This window comes from Hyla sarda, chromosome 2 (assembly GCF_029499605.1).
Source record: "Hyla sarda isolate aHylSar1 chromosome 2, aHylSar1.hap1, whole genome shotgun sequence".
Lineage (NCBI taxonomy): Eukaryota > Metazoa > Chordata > Amphibia > Anura > Hylidae > Hyla > Hyla sarda.
This window is the reverse complement of record NC_079190.1, coordinates 373,808,728-373,826,992: the sequence shown is the minus strand read 5'-3', so window position 1 is coordinate 373,826,992 and position 18,265 is coordinate 373,808,728. Positions and strand designations below refer to the sequence as shown.

The window sequence follows — 18,265 nt, the reverse complement described above, 5'->3', positions numbered from 1 at the left end:
CATTAAAGATGAAACGTGGCTGGGTCTTTCAGCACGGCAATGATCCCAAACACACCACCCGGGCAACTAAGGATTTCGAGGCCCTGGAGTGGCATAGCTAGTCTCCAGATCTCAACTCCATAGAAAACCACTGGAGGGAGTTGCAAGTCCATGTTGCCCAGCGACAGCCCCAAAACATCACTGCTCTAGAGGAGATCTGCATGAAGGAATGGGCCAAAATACCAGCAACAGTGTGTTGAAACCTTGTAAAGACTTACAGAAAATGTTTGACCTCTGTCATTGCCAACAAAAGGGTATATAACAAAGTATTGATATGAACTTTTGTTATTGACCAAATACTTATTTTCCACGCCACAATAATTTGCAAATAAATTCTTAAAAAATGTGACAATGGGATTATTTATTGTCATTATGTCTCTTATAGTTGAGGTATACCTGAAAATTACTGGCCTCTCTCATCTTTTTAAGTGGGAGAACTTGCACAATTGGTGGCTGACTAAATACTTTTTTGCCCCACCGTATTCAATCAACGATTGAAGGATGGACCGATAGCTTTTTGGATATCTGCACACACATTCGGTGATGTCACTAAAGGGGTTGTCCCATCAAGATAACTAATATTCATATGTTTTAGAAGAGCATATGAACCTATTAAAGGGATGGGGTCCCTCTGTATAAACCAGAGCAAGCTCCTACTCCTGGGGACTCAACATGCAAATATACTGTATTAAGTTGTCCAACATTCATTTAAATAGGGACAATATAGTAATATATATATATATATATATATATATATATATATATATATATATATATATATATATATTATATATATGACATTCCTATTGTAACCTTCTTCACCACAACCAAGTATTATTAGTGTATCCTGAGGAACAAATGACCGAAAAAACACTAAGACTTAACCTTTATTTTACCATTTAAAAAGGATCCAACACGGGTCCAAGAACCATCAAACAAATGTACACACTGTACTGAAGCTAAACCCAGAAACCACAATTGGGGTCTAGGCCACAATAATATCGACAATAGAGAATATAGATATGGTTACTCTGCCAGTCAAAGAATAAAAAAGAGGCATACAAATAATAATAATAATAACTCCTAGCTAAGGGTGGGGTGAAGGTAAAGGAGAAAGGGAAAGGAGCTAATGGGCGTGGAATTGACCATTATGATGCAGATGGCCACAACCTCACAGTCTCCCTAATTTTCCTCTCACTACACCTAACCCTAGACGGAGTTGACACCCAGATAAAGGCAGCCCTGCTCCGGAACATAGTCCTATATACCCTATGATAAGGGAAAATAGGAGGAAGAGGCTCACTCTCTCACTGACTGGGTTACCTGAGTACCTACTTGGACAGGGAGGGATAACCCTAAGATATTAAGGATATGTTGTAATTTCAACTAGATATATCAATTGGATCCTCAAACATATACTGCTAAGATATCATATACAGGAGCTAGATAATTAGGAAGAAGATGGCTAATATAATAGAAAGCCCAAGGAAATGACCCAGTGAAATAATGCTATTATTTGTCACTGTCACTATTACCATATTTATCGGCATATAACACGCATTTTTTAGGCTAAAATTTTTAGCCTAAAGTCTATCTGCATGTTATACGCTGATAAGCCGCTGCAGTTCAATGATTTAAAGCAGGCGCTTTAAATCAATGAACTGCAGCGGCTTTTGCAGGTGCAGAGACCTGCCGTCGCTGCCGGCTTCTCTGCCCCTGCCTGTCCTGGGGTCTAGAGCCCTGCTGCCGCCGCTTCTCTCCCCCTGCTATCGGCGCCACTGCCCCTTTTCTCCCCCTGGCCATTGCCGGCGCTGATAGCAGGGGGAGAGAAGGGGCAGCGGCACCCATTGCCGGTGCCGCTGCCCCGTTGCCTCCCCCATCCCCGGTTGTATAATTACCTGTTGCCGGGGTCGGATCCGCGCTGCTTCAGGCCTCCGGTGTGCGTCCCCTGCGTCATTGCTATGCGCTGCCTTTCCTGGGGGCTTCTGCAGGGTCAGAAACAGTGTATCGGGGTATACACATGCACACACATGCACCCTCATTTTACCAATGATATTTGGGTAAAAAAAAAATTTTACCCAAAAATCCTTGGTAAAATGAGGGTGCGCGTTATAGGCCGGTGCGTGGTATACCCTGATAAATACGGTAAATGCACTAATTAGACAAAAACGCCATATGATGTCCAGTAATGTTATAGCATCACAAATATATATATCTCAGCATTAATAATGCAATATAAAAAGATAAGAAATATGTACAGATTTTTATATATAAGATGACAACCATAGATGTTATTTCATTACACCTTCTAAGTGCAATAGGAAAAATGGTTAAATAGCAACCAGGAAGATGAATATACACCAAAAAGTCTCAGTGACTCCACATGAGTCATATGCCACACGGATACCAAAATTAGGAATACCAATAGTAGATATAATTGATTGCAGAGGGGATTGTCAGCTTAATAAACAATAAACTGGTCCTTGTGCACAGATAGTGGATACATATAAAAATTTAAAAATAGCCTATACTTATCAAACAGATTGACTGGTCAGAGGATAAAACCAAGAGGTGTCCCAACGCGTTTTCATCCCATCCCCCACCCCCGTTCATCAGGGGACGATCTGGGGGCTGTATGGTAGTCATAGACAATACATGATGGCCGATTGTGGAGCAGAGTAGATAAAACTGCTGGTGGCCACGTTAGAAATGCCTAAATTCCTGGTTTAAATGAATATGCTAGTCCCTCCCTTGCAAGAAAACCACCCAATGAAATACCTACCTACACAAATGTGCGTGGATCATTGGATGGATGTAGTCTGATCCAATATCAGTATATGTTTGAATATCCACTCCTATACTGAGAGTGTACTCTGGCATTGATATATCTAGTTTAAATTACAACATATCCTTAATATCTTAGGGTTATCCCTCCCTGTCAAACTTGGTACTCCAGTGAGACAGTGAGCCTCTTCCTCCTATTTTCCCTTATCATAGGGTATATAGGACTATGTTCCGGAGCAGGGCTGCCTTTATCTGGGTGTCAACTCTGTCTAGGGTTAGGTGTAGTGAGAGGAAAATTAAGGAGACTGTGAGGTTGTGGCCATCTGCATCATATTGGTCAATTCCACGCCCATTAGCTCCTTTCCCTTTCTCCTTTACCTTCACCCACCCTTAGCTAGGAGTTATTATTATTATTATTTTTTTTTTTGTACGCCTCTTTTTTATTCTTTGACTGGCAGAGTAACCATATCTATATTCTCTATTGTCAATATTATTGTTGCCTAGACCCACCGATTGTGGTTTCTGGGTTTAGCTTCAGTACAGTTTGTACATTTGTTTGATGGTTCTAGGAGCCGTGTTGGATTCTTTTTAAATGATCAAAAGCACAAACCATTTGTGAACGATCTCACGGATTTCAGATAAAAAAAAGCTTATAACTTTACAACCTCCGGAGGAGGAAATAATCAGGCATCTGATCTCTCATCATCCGAACGTGAACAAGCGGACACAGCACGCAACCCACCAATGGCACCACCGTTGCCAAGGAGGCCTAAACAGAAGGGGTGTAAGAGGAAGGAGAGGTGGCAATATGACCAGAGATCCACCCCGCTGCAATCCCAGACAGGAAGTGAATTAATCAAGATACCATTCCAAACCAGGAATGGGTACCTCCTTCTCCTTCTCTTCATAAGCATTATCCTCCTCTTTTTTTAGAGGAGGAAATTTCTCGCCACAAGTGACCAACATAACTCAGGGTGATACTTTGGAGATAGTTAATCTTTCTGACAAATTACTTCCCAGCAACCAAATTAATGTACTCAAGAGGGGCTTATCATTTGTACCCATTAATAAATTTTATTGGATCAAATATTTACATCTATTCTGCAGGAAATTTAAGTGGGCATCGTTTTTTTCACCTACATGATAAAAGACAGTGCCTCGAGCTGGGAGTCCTGGTAGATGTCTTACCAAGGATACGCATCCTGGAGGAACTTCAGGAGTCCAATATGCGTGATACAGGCAATAGTCCATTTATGGATTTATGTCCTAAGAGCACCCTGATGCCACCAATGTCAGATTTTACCAGCATAGACATTTTTTTAACAGGTGGTTACCAGGGAGATAGAATCTATCCAGGACAGACAGCATTTCCCACACACCATGAACAGAGAAGAAATGCTTGCCCTTGTAGCTCTTGAGAAGGATAATTAATTAATTAATTATAAAACCGGCAGGCAAAGGCAGTAATTTGGTTATTCTGAACCATCAGAACTATAGACGTATGTGTTTAGCTTTACTTTCCTGCAGAGAAAATTATGCTACACTTTCATCCGATCCTACCCCACAGTTTATGGAGGAGCTGAGATGTATCCTCCCTGAAGCCTTGTCATTTGATTGATGAAAAGGTGTAAACATTTTTATTTCCTGTCAAACCATTAGTTGCGACTTTCTACTGCTTGCCTAAAGTCCACAAGGGCACCCGCCCACTGAAAGGCTGCCCCATTTTTTGGGGGAATGGCTCAGTTACAGAGGCTGCTGGGTTCTATGTGGGTAAGGTATTGAGGAAATTTGTCACAGCATTACCATCGTTTCCTGCAGGGAATTGATGATATCGATGTGGGCCAAGACATCTTACTGGCTAGAATTGATGTTGAAGCCCTTTACAGCTCAATACCTCATAACTACAATCTCCAGGCAGTAGAGTATTTCCTTAAATCTCGAGATAATTTTCTCCAATCTCACAATCAGTTTGTTATCTCTCTCATGCGCTATATCTTAAATCATAATTATTTCTGGTTTGACAGTAAGATTTACCACCAGCTCAGGGGGACCGCTATGGGGAGCCCTTGTGCCCCCACATATCCGAACCTCCTCCTGGTCTGGTGGGAGGACACCATAGTCTTCCCACCAGACGAATGTATCTGGACCCACTATATCGCCCTTTGCAATAGGTACATTGATGATATTTTGGTGCTGTGGTCTGGCATGCATGAGCATTTTCTTAGATTCATGGAACATCTAAATGATAATGTCTTGGGACTGTGCTTTACTCATGGAATCAATGCACACCCTTTGGCCTTCTTGGATGTACGGGTTTCTAAAAATGAATAGGGGGGTCTATCATCCACACTATTCCGGAAGTCTACCGCAACTAAAAGCTTATTACATTGGTCCAGTTTTCATCCCCCTGCCCTGAAAAGGGCCAATACCTACGGGTTCGGTGAAGTTGTTCTACAGATCACAAGTTTTATTGTAAAGCTAAAAAACTTTGGAACAGGTTCCATCAGCATGGTTATCCTGGTAATATACTCTGTGAAGCCTTTCACTTCCTCGTGATAAAAATCGTGTGGCCCTTTGGACCCCCACCCCACCAAAATCTTCTGATGGTCCTATGAGGATCATAGGCACCTATGACACTAGTAAAAATTAAGTTTTTAATATCCTCCAAAAGAACTGGTGTGTCTTACAGGCGGACCCCCTCCTTGATGGGGCCATTACCGACTGTCCACTGGTCACATTAAAGAGAGGGCGCAATCTGGGGAACTGTCTTACCCGTAGCTACTGTACCCGTATCTGTATTCTTTCAGTGACATCTATAGTGTTACTGCTGCTTTATGAACAAGTCCTTTGTATTGTATACCTTGTGAGGTGTTTGATGTTGCTATGGACATGGTGATGCACGTCATAGATCACTGTGAGGTTTCTTCCTCGATCATGTGACCTGTTGCCGCGGCACATGATTGCGCACATGACTTAGTCATGTGATCGCAAGCATAGTCCGGACTGGAAGTGAACTTGAATAGCAGGTAGGCTATTATCACTATTAGTGTTGAGCGGCATAGGCCATATTCGAATTCACAATATTTTGCGAATATATGGATGAATATAAATTCGCATATTCGTAATATTTGCATTTTATTTCCGCATATGCAAAAATTTGCGTATGCGAAAATTAGTATATCCGAAAATTAGCATATACGAAAATTCGCACGCCAGTCTCACACAGTAGTATTAGAGCCTTCTTTACACCACACAAGCTGGAAGCAGAGAGGGATGATCAATGTGATGTGTACTGTGAAAAAAAATGAATATTCGTAATTACGAATATATAGTGCTATATTCGCGAATATTCGCAAATTCACAAATATGCGATATTCGCTAATAAAATTTGCATTGCGAATATTCGCGAGCAACACTAATCACTATACAGGTGTTACGCCTAGCGCTCCGGGTCCCCGCTCCTCCCCGGAGCGCTCACGGCGTCTCTCTCCCTGCAGCGCCCCGGTCAGTCCCGCTGACCGGGAGCGCTGCACTGACATGGCCGTCGGGGATGCGATTCGCACAGCGGGACGCGCCCGCTCGCGAGTCGCATCCCAGGTCACTTACCCGTCCCGGGCCCCTCCTGTCATGTGCTGGCGCGCGCGGCTCCGCTCTCTAGGGCGCGCGCGCGCCAGCTCTCTGAGACTTAAAGGGCCAGTGCACCAATGATTGGTGCCTGGCCCAATTAGCTTAATTGGCTTCCACCTGCTCCCTGGCTATATCTGCTCACTGCCCCTGCACTCCCTTGCCGGATCTTGTTGCCTTGTGCCAGTGAAAGCGTTTAGTGTTGTCCAAAGCCTGTGTTACCTGAACTCCTGCTATCCATCTTGACTACGAACCTTGCCGCCTGCCCCGACCTTCTGCTACGTCTGACCTTGCCTCTGCCTAGTCCTTCTGTCCCACGCCTTCTCAGCAGTCAGCGAGGTTGAGCCGTTGCTAGTGGATACGACCTGGTTGCTACTGCCGCAGCAAGACCATCCCGCTTTGCGGCGGGCTCTGGTGAACACCAGTAGCCTCTTAGAACCGGTCCACCAGCACGGTCCACGCCAATCCCTCGCTGACACAGAGGATCCACTACCTGTAAGCCGAATCGTGACAACAGGGAACGGCTGTAGACCGGAAATGACGCGCCGATATGGCGTCTATTGTATGTTCCGGCTCACCATCATTCTGATCATTATGCTCAGATCAGAAAACATCCATCAAATGATCTACGCGCATCTGTGTAGGTATGTATTTCAATGGGTGGTTTTCTTGCAGGGGAGGGACTTGTATCTTCATTTAAACTGGGAATTTAGGCATTTCCAACATGGCCACCAGCAGTTTTCATCTACCCTGCTCCACAATCAGCCATCAACGATTGTCTATGACTACCATACAGCCCCCAGATCATCCCCTGATGAAACGCGTTGGGACACCTCTTGGTTTTATCCTCTGATCAGTCAATCTGTTTGATAAGTATAGGCTATTTTTATATGTATTCACTATCTGTGCACAAGGACAAGTTTATTGCTTATTAAGCTTACAATCCACTCTGCATTCAATTACATCTACTATTGGTATTCCTATTTTTGGTATCCATGTGGCATATGACTCATGTGGAGTCACTGAGACTTTTTGGTGTATGTTCATCCTCCTGGTTGCTATTTAACCATTTTTCCTATTGCACTTAGAAGGTGTAATGAAATAACATATATGGTTGTCATCTTTTATCTGAAAATCTGCACATATTTCTTATCTGTTTATATTGCATCATTAATGCTGGGATATATATATATATCTATATATATATATATATATATATATATATATATATTACAGAGCAAAAGTTTGGACACACCTTCTCATTCAGAGTTTTCTTAATTTTCATGACTATGAAAATTGTTGATTCACACTGAAGGCATCAAAACTATGAATTAACACATGTGGAATTATATACATAACAAAAAAGTGTGAAACAACTGAAAATATGTCATATTCTAGGTTCTTCAAAGTCATGAAAATAAAGAGAACTCTGAATGAGAAGGTGTGTCCAAACTTTTGGTCGGTACTGTATATATATATATATATATATATATATATATATATATATATATATATATATTTGTGATGCTATTGGTGATAATATTACTGGATATCATATGGCGATATTGATTGTCTAACTAGTGCATTTAACCCCTTAAGGACGCAGCCCTTTTTCACCTTAAGGACTGAGCCCTTTTTCGCAATTATGACCACCATCGCTTTACGAATTAATAACGTGAAAACGCTTTTACCGAATATTCTGATTCTGAGATTGTTTTTTCATGACATATTCTACTTTATTTTGGTGGTAAATTTTCTGCGTTAATTGCATCCTTTTTTGGTGAAAAATCCCAAAATTTCATGAAAATTTTGAAAATTTTGCATTTTTCTAACTTTGAAGCTCTCTAATTGTAAGGAAAATGGATATTCCAAATAAATGTTATTTTTCTTCACAAATACAATATGTCCACTTTATGTTGGCATCATAAAATGGACATATTTTTGCTTTTTGAAAAATTAGAGGGCTTCAAAGTAGAGCAGCAATTTTCAAAGATGTCATGAAAATTGCTAAATCTGAAGGGACAGATGTTACAGAACTACAACTCCCAGCATGCCTGGGCAGTCAAGGCATGCTGAGAGTTGTAGTTTGGCAACATCTGGAGGGCTACTGTTTGGGCACCACTGTAACAGTGGTCTCCAAACTGTGACCCTCCAGATGTTGCAAAACTACAACTCCCAGCATGCCCAGACAGCCTTTGGCTGTCTGGGCATGCTGGGAGTTGCAGTTTGGCCCCCCTAGTGGTTGCCACAGTAAAGATCGATTTACTTTCACTTTTAATTCCCCCCCCCCCCCCCCCCCACTGTCGATTCCCTACCTGATCAGGATCCTGCAGGCTCCAGCGAAGATCCCAGGTCCCCAGGCATCTCCTGCAGGTACGGCCTCCATCTTCTTCCCAGAGCCCCTCCACATCAAGGGGCAGGCAGAACGGGGGGTTGCCATGGCAACCCCCTGTCCTGCACTGCCATTGGTCAGAACTCCGTTCTGAGTAATGGCAGGGGATAGGAGTAGATCGCAGCTTTGCAACCTCACTCCTATCTTTAGGCTGATCGGGGCTGTCGCTGACAGCTCCGATCAGCCCTATTTTCCGGGTGATCGGGTCACCAGAGACCCGATCAGCCCGGAATTGGAGAAAATCGCATGTCTGAATTGACATGCGATTTTCTCCGATCGCCGACATGGGGGGGTCTCAGGACCCCCCTGGGGGATGTGCCAGGGTGCCTGCTGAATGATTTCAGCAGGCATCCGGCTCCGGTCCCCCACCGGCTAGCGGTGGGGACCGGATTTCCCACGGCGTATGGATACGCCCTCGGTCCTTAAGGACTCGGAATGCAGGGCGTATCCATACGCCCTGTGTCCTGAAGAGGTTAATAGTGACAAATAATAGCATTATTTCACTGGGTCATTTCCTTGGGCTTTCTATTATATTAGCCATCTTCTTCCTAATTACCTTGCTCCTGTATATGATATCTTATCAGTATATATTTGAGGATCCAATCCTATACTGAGAGTATACTCTGGCATTGATATATCTAGTTGAAATTACAACATATTCTTAATATCTTAGGTTATCCCTCCCTGTCCAAGTAGGTACTAAGGATACCCCAGTGAGACATTGAGCCTATTCCTCCTATTTTCCCTTATCATAGGGTATATAGGAACAGTACAGGACTAGGTTCCGGAGCAGGGCATCAACTCTGCCTAGGGTTAGGTGTAGTGAGAGGGAAAATTAGGGAGACTGTGAGGTAGTGGCCATCTGCATCATATTGGTCAATTCCACGCCCATTAGCTCCTTTCCCCTCTCTCCTTTACCTGCACCCCACTCTTAGCTAGGAATTATCATTATTATTATTATTTTTTGTACTCATCTTTTTTATTCTTTGACTGGCAGAGTAACCGTATCTATATTCTCTATTGTCGATATTATTGTGGCCTAGACCCCGATTGTGGTTTCTGGGTTTATCTTCAGTACAGTTTGTACCTTTGTTTGATGGTTCTAGGACCCGTGTTGGATCCTTTTTAAATGGTAAAATAAAGGTTAATTCTTAGTGTTTTTTCGGTGATTTGTTCCTATTGTAACATGTTAAAAGGAAGCACACAAGTCCACCAAGTTTATGTTATATTTCAGCTGTCTTGCTCCAGAATAAAGAAACTAGAAGGCAAAAATAAAATGAATAAAATGTTCTGAGATATTATTTATTCTATTCTCCAGTTCCCTTTCATTGTCCCTTTCATGATATCTCTGTTATACTTGTCTACTGCCATGAAAGCAAGGCTAAAATGTCTCCACTGTATATCTCATATCATACTTATCTTCTCATTCTAAAAATAACTACATATGTTCAAAGGAATACAATTGTCCGTCTTTTTGCTTTTAATACAATTTTTTTTTACATTATAATGTTATTGTCTCTTTAATTAAAAGGGTGGTTCCTTTACGTATTTCTTTACTGGGAATGCATAGACCTGAAATTGGGTCGACTTTTGTTTAGTTAAAGCTGAGACATGTATCCATTGCAGTTCATCCACTAATGCCCATTAAAATGAATAGATATAATTCTAGTGACAAGGGTATATAGTTTATCATGACGCTGCATGACACCATGCAGGCAACTGCTTGTGTGGGTTTCGGCAGTCTGAAAACTATCCAAAATAGGTTGTCCCTTTAAAGTTATACAAGTTGGCTGCAAAATAGTTTTACTCCCAAAAGATGAACATTTGGGAGGATTTATCAAAACCTATGAGATTGCTAATCAGATTGCGTATTCCAATTTTTTAAAGGCCTCTGAAAAATAGAAGCAATCTGATTGGTTGCTATAGGCAACTGCTCCATTTTTCTTCTGCACAGGTTTTGATTAATCTCCCCAAAAAGGTTACTACCCTTTAAAGAGTTTAGAAACATAAGTTATCTCCCAAACCAGAAACACATTTTTTCTAACACTTTTTCTCTGACATGCAACACTTTACTTCTCATTTTCAAGTACAGTGGTCCCTCAACATACGATGGTAATCCGTTCCAAATGGACCATCGTTTGTTGAAACCATCGTATGTTGAGGGATCCGTGCAATATAAAGTATAGGTCAGTGGTCTACAACCTGCAGACCTCCAAATGTTGCAAAACTACAACACCCAGCATGCCCGGAAAGCCAACGGCTGTCCGGTCATGCTGGGAGTTGTAGTTTTGCAACATCTGGAGGTCCGCAGGTTGAAGAACACTGATATTGGAGGTTATACTCATGTGTCCCCGCCGCTCCGGACCCGTCACCGCTCGTCACCGCTGCCCTGGATGTTGCCCTCCATCGCTGTCGCCGCGTCCCCGGGGTGTCCCCGACGCTTCGGCAAGGCCTCTGCTTCCCCGCCATCCTCGCTCTCCATCGCCGCCATCACGTCGCTACGCACGCCGCTCCTTTTGGACGACGGTGGATGACGACGATGGAGAGCGCCGACGATGCAGGGGATCCCAAAGAGGACGTGCCGGAGCCCCGAGGACAGGTAAGTGATCGTCACCGTAAACGGCTATCTGGTGGCAGCTGAAGCAGTATGGGCTGCCGGATAGCCGTTTATGCGATGGCCCCGACATACAAAAGCATCGTATGTTGATGCTGCCTTCAACATGCTATGGCCTCTGAGAGGCCATCGTATGTTGAAATGATCGTATGTCGGGGCCATCGTAGGTCGGGGGATCACTGTATTCTGTACGCCTTAATATAAATCAATGCAGGTTTTCTAGTGTAAACACATTGATAAACCAGCATTCGGGTCAAACATCCTAATTATGAAGCTCTTGTGTCACTTTTTCGAACATGTGTGATTCATTTATTGAGTTTTCCAGCCACTTTTTCTGTCTGACCTATTCATAAATCTACTGCAAACCGCGTGTCTCCACCATTGCGTTTTTATTATTGTTGACCTATTTTTTTAATAAACATAGAAGACTCACTGCAGGAAAAGGCCACGTGGTCCATTTAGTCACCCTTACAGCCATTTCTAACTGGGAAGAAAATACTGATTCTAAATAAACTACTTTCTGAAATGTATGGAAGAAAAATACTTACATATAAAAGATAAGATTATGGTTTAGATAACTTAAAATTCTTAAAACAGTTTAGTGTAAAGTTATTATGATAAGATATTAACTGGTAAAGTATCGCTCCCCAATGTGCCGTGCAGATCTTATTATAAGACCTTAGAGAAGTGTTGAGAGCAGTGTTTCCTAACCGGTGGCTTAGGAGCGCACGTGGATCAAAGAATCATATGCATGGAACATTGCTGCCTTACGGTGAGATGAGAGACTGCACAAACATAAGTCTCTGTAGATGCAGCTTGTTATTAGTGTTGCTCGCGAATATTCGCAATTCGAATATTATTCGCGAATATCGCATATTCGCGAATTCGCGAATTTCGCGAATATAGCGCTATATATTCGTAATTACGAATATTCGTTTTTTTTTTTTTTTTTTTTTTTTTTCTTCACAGTACACATCACAGTGATCACCCCTCTCTGCTTCCAGCTTGTGTGGTGTAAAGAAGGCTGTAATACTACTGTGTGAGACTGGCGTGCGAAAATTCGCATATGCGAAAATTAGCATATGCTAATATTCGCATATGCGAATTTCCACATATACTAATTTTCGCATGTGCGTATTTTCGCATACGCGAAAATAAAACGAGGATATAACGAATATGCGAATATTCGCGAATATATGACGAATATTCGTCCATATATTCGCGAATATTCGCGAATTCGAATATGGCCTATGCCGCTCAACACTACTTGTTATTTATAGAAGCATGAGAAAGAGAGTAAGCTAAAGCTGGCAACATACATTGCAAAATGACTCATTCATTAGCTTTGTAGGAGACCAGATTCAAGAATCCTACAATGGTATTTTTTTCCACCTATTCTAATTTCTTATCAATGAGAAGACACAAGACTATTCATATGAACTTTTTGGGTTTCATGAAGTCACTATCATCTGACATTATTTATTACCAGAATTATAGCATCACTAACATTTCATACTAGATTTAGCAGCATAGCACACATTGCATTTTAAAAGGATGTCATAACCATATTGAAACCATATCATTATCTAGCACAAGCCTTAGATACTCATTTCCTGGGTCAAGATAATATGACAGGTTCTTGTCACTAAAGACTTTGGCCCTCATTTACTAAGCTAAAATCAAAGTTTTTGACAGGTTATTTCATGTTATTTTGGCGCATAGTGTCTGCAACATGTCTGCGCTAGTCGGCATCAGTGTGTGACGGTGTGCGCCACGAAAATCTGGCAAACCCGAAGTCACATTGTGAAAAGACGAAAATGGGTCGTGGTCAGCCTGAAAAGGGGTATTTTACTATTTTAGTGTTTACTACTGAATTTGCAGAAAACCTTGTGAGTAAATGTCTGTAAATTTAGAAAAATCTAGAAAAAGCTGGCCAATTAAATTTTTTCTTTTTCTTTTTTTACAAATGTATTAGGTATGTATTTTTTACAAATATATTAATTTGTAAAAAATGTGTTTATGAATAACTTTATTACAACCCTTTAAAAAAGAATAAATACATAATACTAACAGTTTATTACAGTTTTTTTTTTCTTGTTTATTTATTTTTTTTTTTAGATACCCGTTGTACAACAAGAAGATTTCTACCTACAAAGTCCAAAGTGTTTATAGCTTTGTCGAGTTTTCCCGGAGCTGGAAATACATGGGTGAGGCATCTTATAGAGCATGCCACAGGATACTATACTGGAAGTTACTACTTTGATGGAACCTTGTATAATAAAGGTATGTTTGGGAATTTATACCAATGGTAATTTTGCATCAGCCGGAGGGCCACAGTTTAGAGACTACTCATCTATACTAATCCATAGTAATCTAGAATAAACTATTAACTGTCACTAAAGAACACAGTATGCATCACTTTGTCGGTGGATTTTTATTTGTTGATAATACATGTTTATTATGCTGCCATTATGTTGATGTTGACAAATTATATGTATTTTCACAGGTTTTAAAGGTGAAAAAGATCACTGGAGGAGCGGCCGGACCATATGTGTAAAGACTCATGAGAGTGGCAAGAGAGAGATTGAGATGTATGATTCCTCCATTCTCCTGATTCGTAACCCTTATAAGGCCTTGATGGCAGAGTTTAACAGAAAGTGTGCGGGACATCTAGGATATGCAACAGAGAAGCACTGGAAAAGTAAAGGTGAGATACAGATTTACCTTTAAAGGGGTACTCCACTGCAAAACATTTTTTTTTTTTATTATTAACTGGTGCCACAAAGTTAAACAGATTTGCAATTTCCTTCTATTAAAAAATCTTAATCCTTTCAGTACTTATGAGCTGCTATATGATCCACAGGAAGTTCTTTTCTTTTTAAATTTTCTTTCTGTCTGACCACAGTGCTCTCTGCTGACTCATCTGTCCATTTTAGGAAATGTCCAGACTAGGATAGGTTTTCTATGGGGATTTGCTCCTACTCTAGACGGTTCCTAAATGGAGAGAGGTGTCAGCAGAAAGCACTGTGATCAGGCAGAAAGGGAATTCAAAAGAAAAGAACTTCATATGGATCATAAAGCAGCTGATAAGTACTGGAAGGATCAATATTTTTAAATAGAAGTAATTTACAAATCTGTTTAACTTTCTGGCACCAGTTGATTAAAAAAAATATATATTTTCCAGTGGAGTACCCCTTTAAAGGCTATATGTATCTTTGCAATCGAGTTGGTTTTATTGCTTCAGTAGATCAAGTTTAAAGGGAATCACTCAGCTGTATTTGCTGCTAAAAGCTGCTGACACCAATGAATAGCTTTTAGTGTGAAAAAAGAAACTGTACTTCTTCTGGAGTTGATGATGGTTGCCAAACTTAGAAAGTCCCATTTTTATTTTTCAGCCAAGTTTCAAGGTTGTGGTGTAAATCTGCTCAAGTGTCACCTATTGGTACGCTTCCTCACTTGCCCTCAACTCTCAGCCCCTCCTTGACTGGTGTAAAGAGCCCAAAGAGCCCTGTATGTCAGTAAAGAAAAGGCTGGGAGGTGGGGTCAAGCAAGGATTCCGTGACACTTGAGCAGCTTGGTGGCACCTCCTTAATACCTGTTGAAAATAATAGAAAGTTACAAGAAATCTCCACTGCAGAATAAAGAATCCAACTGCTCTCACGACATCAATGCAAACATAAATCATATTTATTTATACCCACATATGGGAGGACATTTGGTGATAGGAAGAAGGGAGCAGACAGATCGGAACAATGTCAGTTTCACGGCACACCAGCCGCTTATACTAGTTCCTGACATCTTACTCAGGACACTCCTATTTAACTACAACTAACTTTATTCACATGAACACTGGGACATTAACCCCTACATGGACAGTGAGAGAGTGTAAATCCCAATGAACATATATCAATCATGAACAATAAATTAGATACCCATATGAAAACACATTAATATTCCAGTATACATGGCACTCAAAAAAAAAAAAAAAAATACATATCTGTACATCAATAATAAATATTGGAGGGGTAGTAACAGTATTTTACAAATTAAAGGCGCTAAACTCACTCCTTTTGTTTAATCCAAGAGGGCCAATCGCTTGTGTCCTAATAATCAAGGATGTTTCTTGCTTCAATAAAGCCAAATTACAATCGCCGCCATCAGACCGCGTGTGACTATGGAACAAGCCCATGAACTGCATATCAGAGGTGCTTCCTGAAAGTACCTCCCGCATATGCTAAATCAAGCAAATAAGCCAATAATAATAAAAAAGCTTTATACGTTTGGCAACCACTATCAGCTCTTTCCAATGGAATCTGCTAGAAATGTTGATCATGTGAACATGATGTTACAGTGATGCACAGTGTTTTTAGTTTAACAACTATTAGATCATCCTAAACTTTTAACAAGGGACCAAATACATTTGTCCATAACATTACTTTGTCAGTGAATGACCAAAATTGAATTCTGTTCTTGTTTAGTTACTGTATTTGATTCCTGTTTCGAGAGGTTATGGTGGACTAAAAATGGCTATTCACTATATAGCTGATCAGCTGGGATAGCTTATTCTGAGATAGGGTTGTCTCTTTAAAGAGGTTGTCCTGCAATTACAACTTGCCCTCTATCCGCAGGAGTAAGGATGAGGGTATGATCATGTGGGGTCCAATTGTCATGAATGGGGTCTAGAATCTCTTGTTGGAACAGAGCCGTGGGCACGCCTGTACACCACTATCCATTTACTGTCTATTAAAGCTGCCACATATGGTCGAGTGCTGTTATTGGTTATGGCTTCGTGTGGGTAGGGGATAGTTTGTCAAAGTTGAACAAACTATTTAAAGCAGACCTAACTAAGCACATTTGTAGATAGGGCTAGTCAAGAGGATTCAGGGCATACATATTTATTATTTCAATAATATTTTCCATTGACAATATATAAACGTTTTAATATTATTATTCAAGTGAAATTTAAGTGACCAGGGGGCATTTCCCAAAAAATAGCTCAGACAAGTCCATCCCATCTCCACATATTCACTGCCCCATAGCCTGCTGGCATCTACTTGCCCTGTTTGAAAGCCACTAGGTAAAGAGAACATGGGCTGGAATTACCTGTGCATTTGCCATGCTACTGAATGCACCCTGGGCACTATAGTCTTATTTGCATAATAACATAACAAAAAGACATATATCTTGCTCAAGGAGAGTACTATTGAAATAGAAAGGAATGCCCAAAATTATGATGACTTGCCCTATCTAGTTATGTGCTTATTTAAACAGGTCAACTTTAAGTTTACAATTGTCCAAAATAATATAAACATATAATAGTCATATATAAAAACTAATAATTAAAATACTGAACCTAAATACAAGTTTTTTGTTTCTATTTAGAATGGCCAGAATTTGTAAACAGCTATGCATCATGGTGGGCTTCACATGCCATCGACTGGCTTCAGTACGGCAAGAAACTTCTTGTTGTTCACTATGAAGACTTAAAGAAAGACATTATTGGAAAACTAAAAGAAATGGTGCCCTTCCTCAGTGTTCCAGTAAATGAAGATCGTCTCCTTTGTGTGGAGAATAACAAAGATGGGAATTTTAAGCGAGTAGGCTCCAGCCAGACAATCATGGATCCATTTACTCAAGACATGAAGAATACAATAGATGGCTATATCAGGACGGTAGATAAAGCACTTAAAGCAAGAAATTTTACAGGCTTACCAGAAGAATATATGCCAAGATGATATCTGGAAACTAAGCAGTCTTTTTAGTTTGTAAGACCTTATACACTACTGACAACTGCAAAATCTCTCTACTGTTCTATGAGCTTTCCAAAAACTCAATGCTGAAATAGAAAGAAATTAAAGTATAGTAGAGAGCTGGCTGTAAACCAAGGCTGGAGCTATTAGCATCTTTCTATGTGTGTTCCTCTACTGTACCGATGGCTGAGAGATGTACACTTGTACACTGTGTTTTCTGGACTGGTTCCTTTGTTGATGTGTGCTGCCTTTAGCAAAACCATTCAGGAGTAGTTTCAAATGTCGTAGAGCCACAGCCTGCGATGTGTCAGAATTTCCTTCTGTACAAAAAAACAAATAAAGTTCGGAGCAGAAAAGGGCATATTTTCATTAAAACATGCCTTATGTGTGTTTTTTTTCCAAGACACAGAAAATTGAGTTAGGGGTCACAGCTGAGAGGTTGAGTAACATGCTTTATTTTCCTGATCAGCAGAGAGTTAAGCTGATATATGTTATTCAGCCGTGTAAGGCAGAAGAAACAAACAACAATTCACTCAAGACATTGAATGAATTGGGAGAACAGCTTTATCCTAGTGGAGACAGGACATAAATGTTGAGTGAACTTTTCAAAATTTCTAATTTATTTAGGTAGTTTTAAAGTGGATTTAAATTAATGTCAATGCTATGGGAACATGAGGTAACCCATGATAACTAACAGCTTGTTTAAAAACACATTACTCTATTGTATGCTTTTAAACACTAAAATAAAGCTGCATAAAATATCCCTGATTGTTGGCAGAAGCCTAAATGCACATGGAGTAATGAGAAGATGCAATGGCTTTTCTAAACATTCCAAAAAGTATCCCCTTTTTGGGAGTAGCATCAGGTTTTGAATCAAGACAATTGAAGAGGCAATGGATTTTCCCAAGGGTTATACAAATTCTCCCTTTTGGGAGTTGCAACAGGACAGGATTGGTGTCCTAAAATAGTGAAAAAGAACTATGTTTTGTATAAAAAGCAGAGAAAATTATAGTTTTTTTTTTTTTTTTTGGGGGGGGGTCATAAATTGCGTATGTGTAGGCT

The 18,265-nt window shown here is 40.6% G+C and overlaps 1 protein-coding gene across 2 annotated transcripts in view; it reads left to right on the top strand.

The window, feature by feature from the left end:
- The window catches only part of WSCD1 (WSC domain containing 1), a 249,912-nt gene extending 231,935 nt beyond the window's left edge, over positions 1–17,977 (top strand). The window contains exons 7-9 of one of the 2 annotated variants that reach the window (XM_056558435.1): positions 13,572–13,736; positions 13,960–14,160; positions 16,836–17,977. In XM_056558435.1, the coding sequence (XP_056414410.1) occupies positions 13,572–13,736; positions 13,960–14,160; positions 16,836–17,188 (719 nt within the window). In that variant the 3' untranslated portion in view covers positions 17,189–17,977. The remainder of the gene's footprint in view (positions 1–13,571; positions 13,737–13,959; positions 14,161–16,835) is intronic. The other variant, XM_056558436.1, reaches the window with a different exon arrangement.
- The last annotated feature ends 288 nt before the right edge of the window (positions 17,978–18,265 follow it).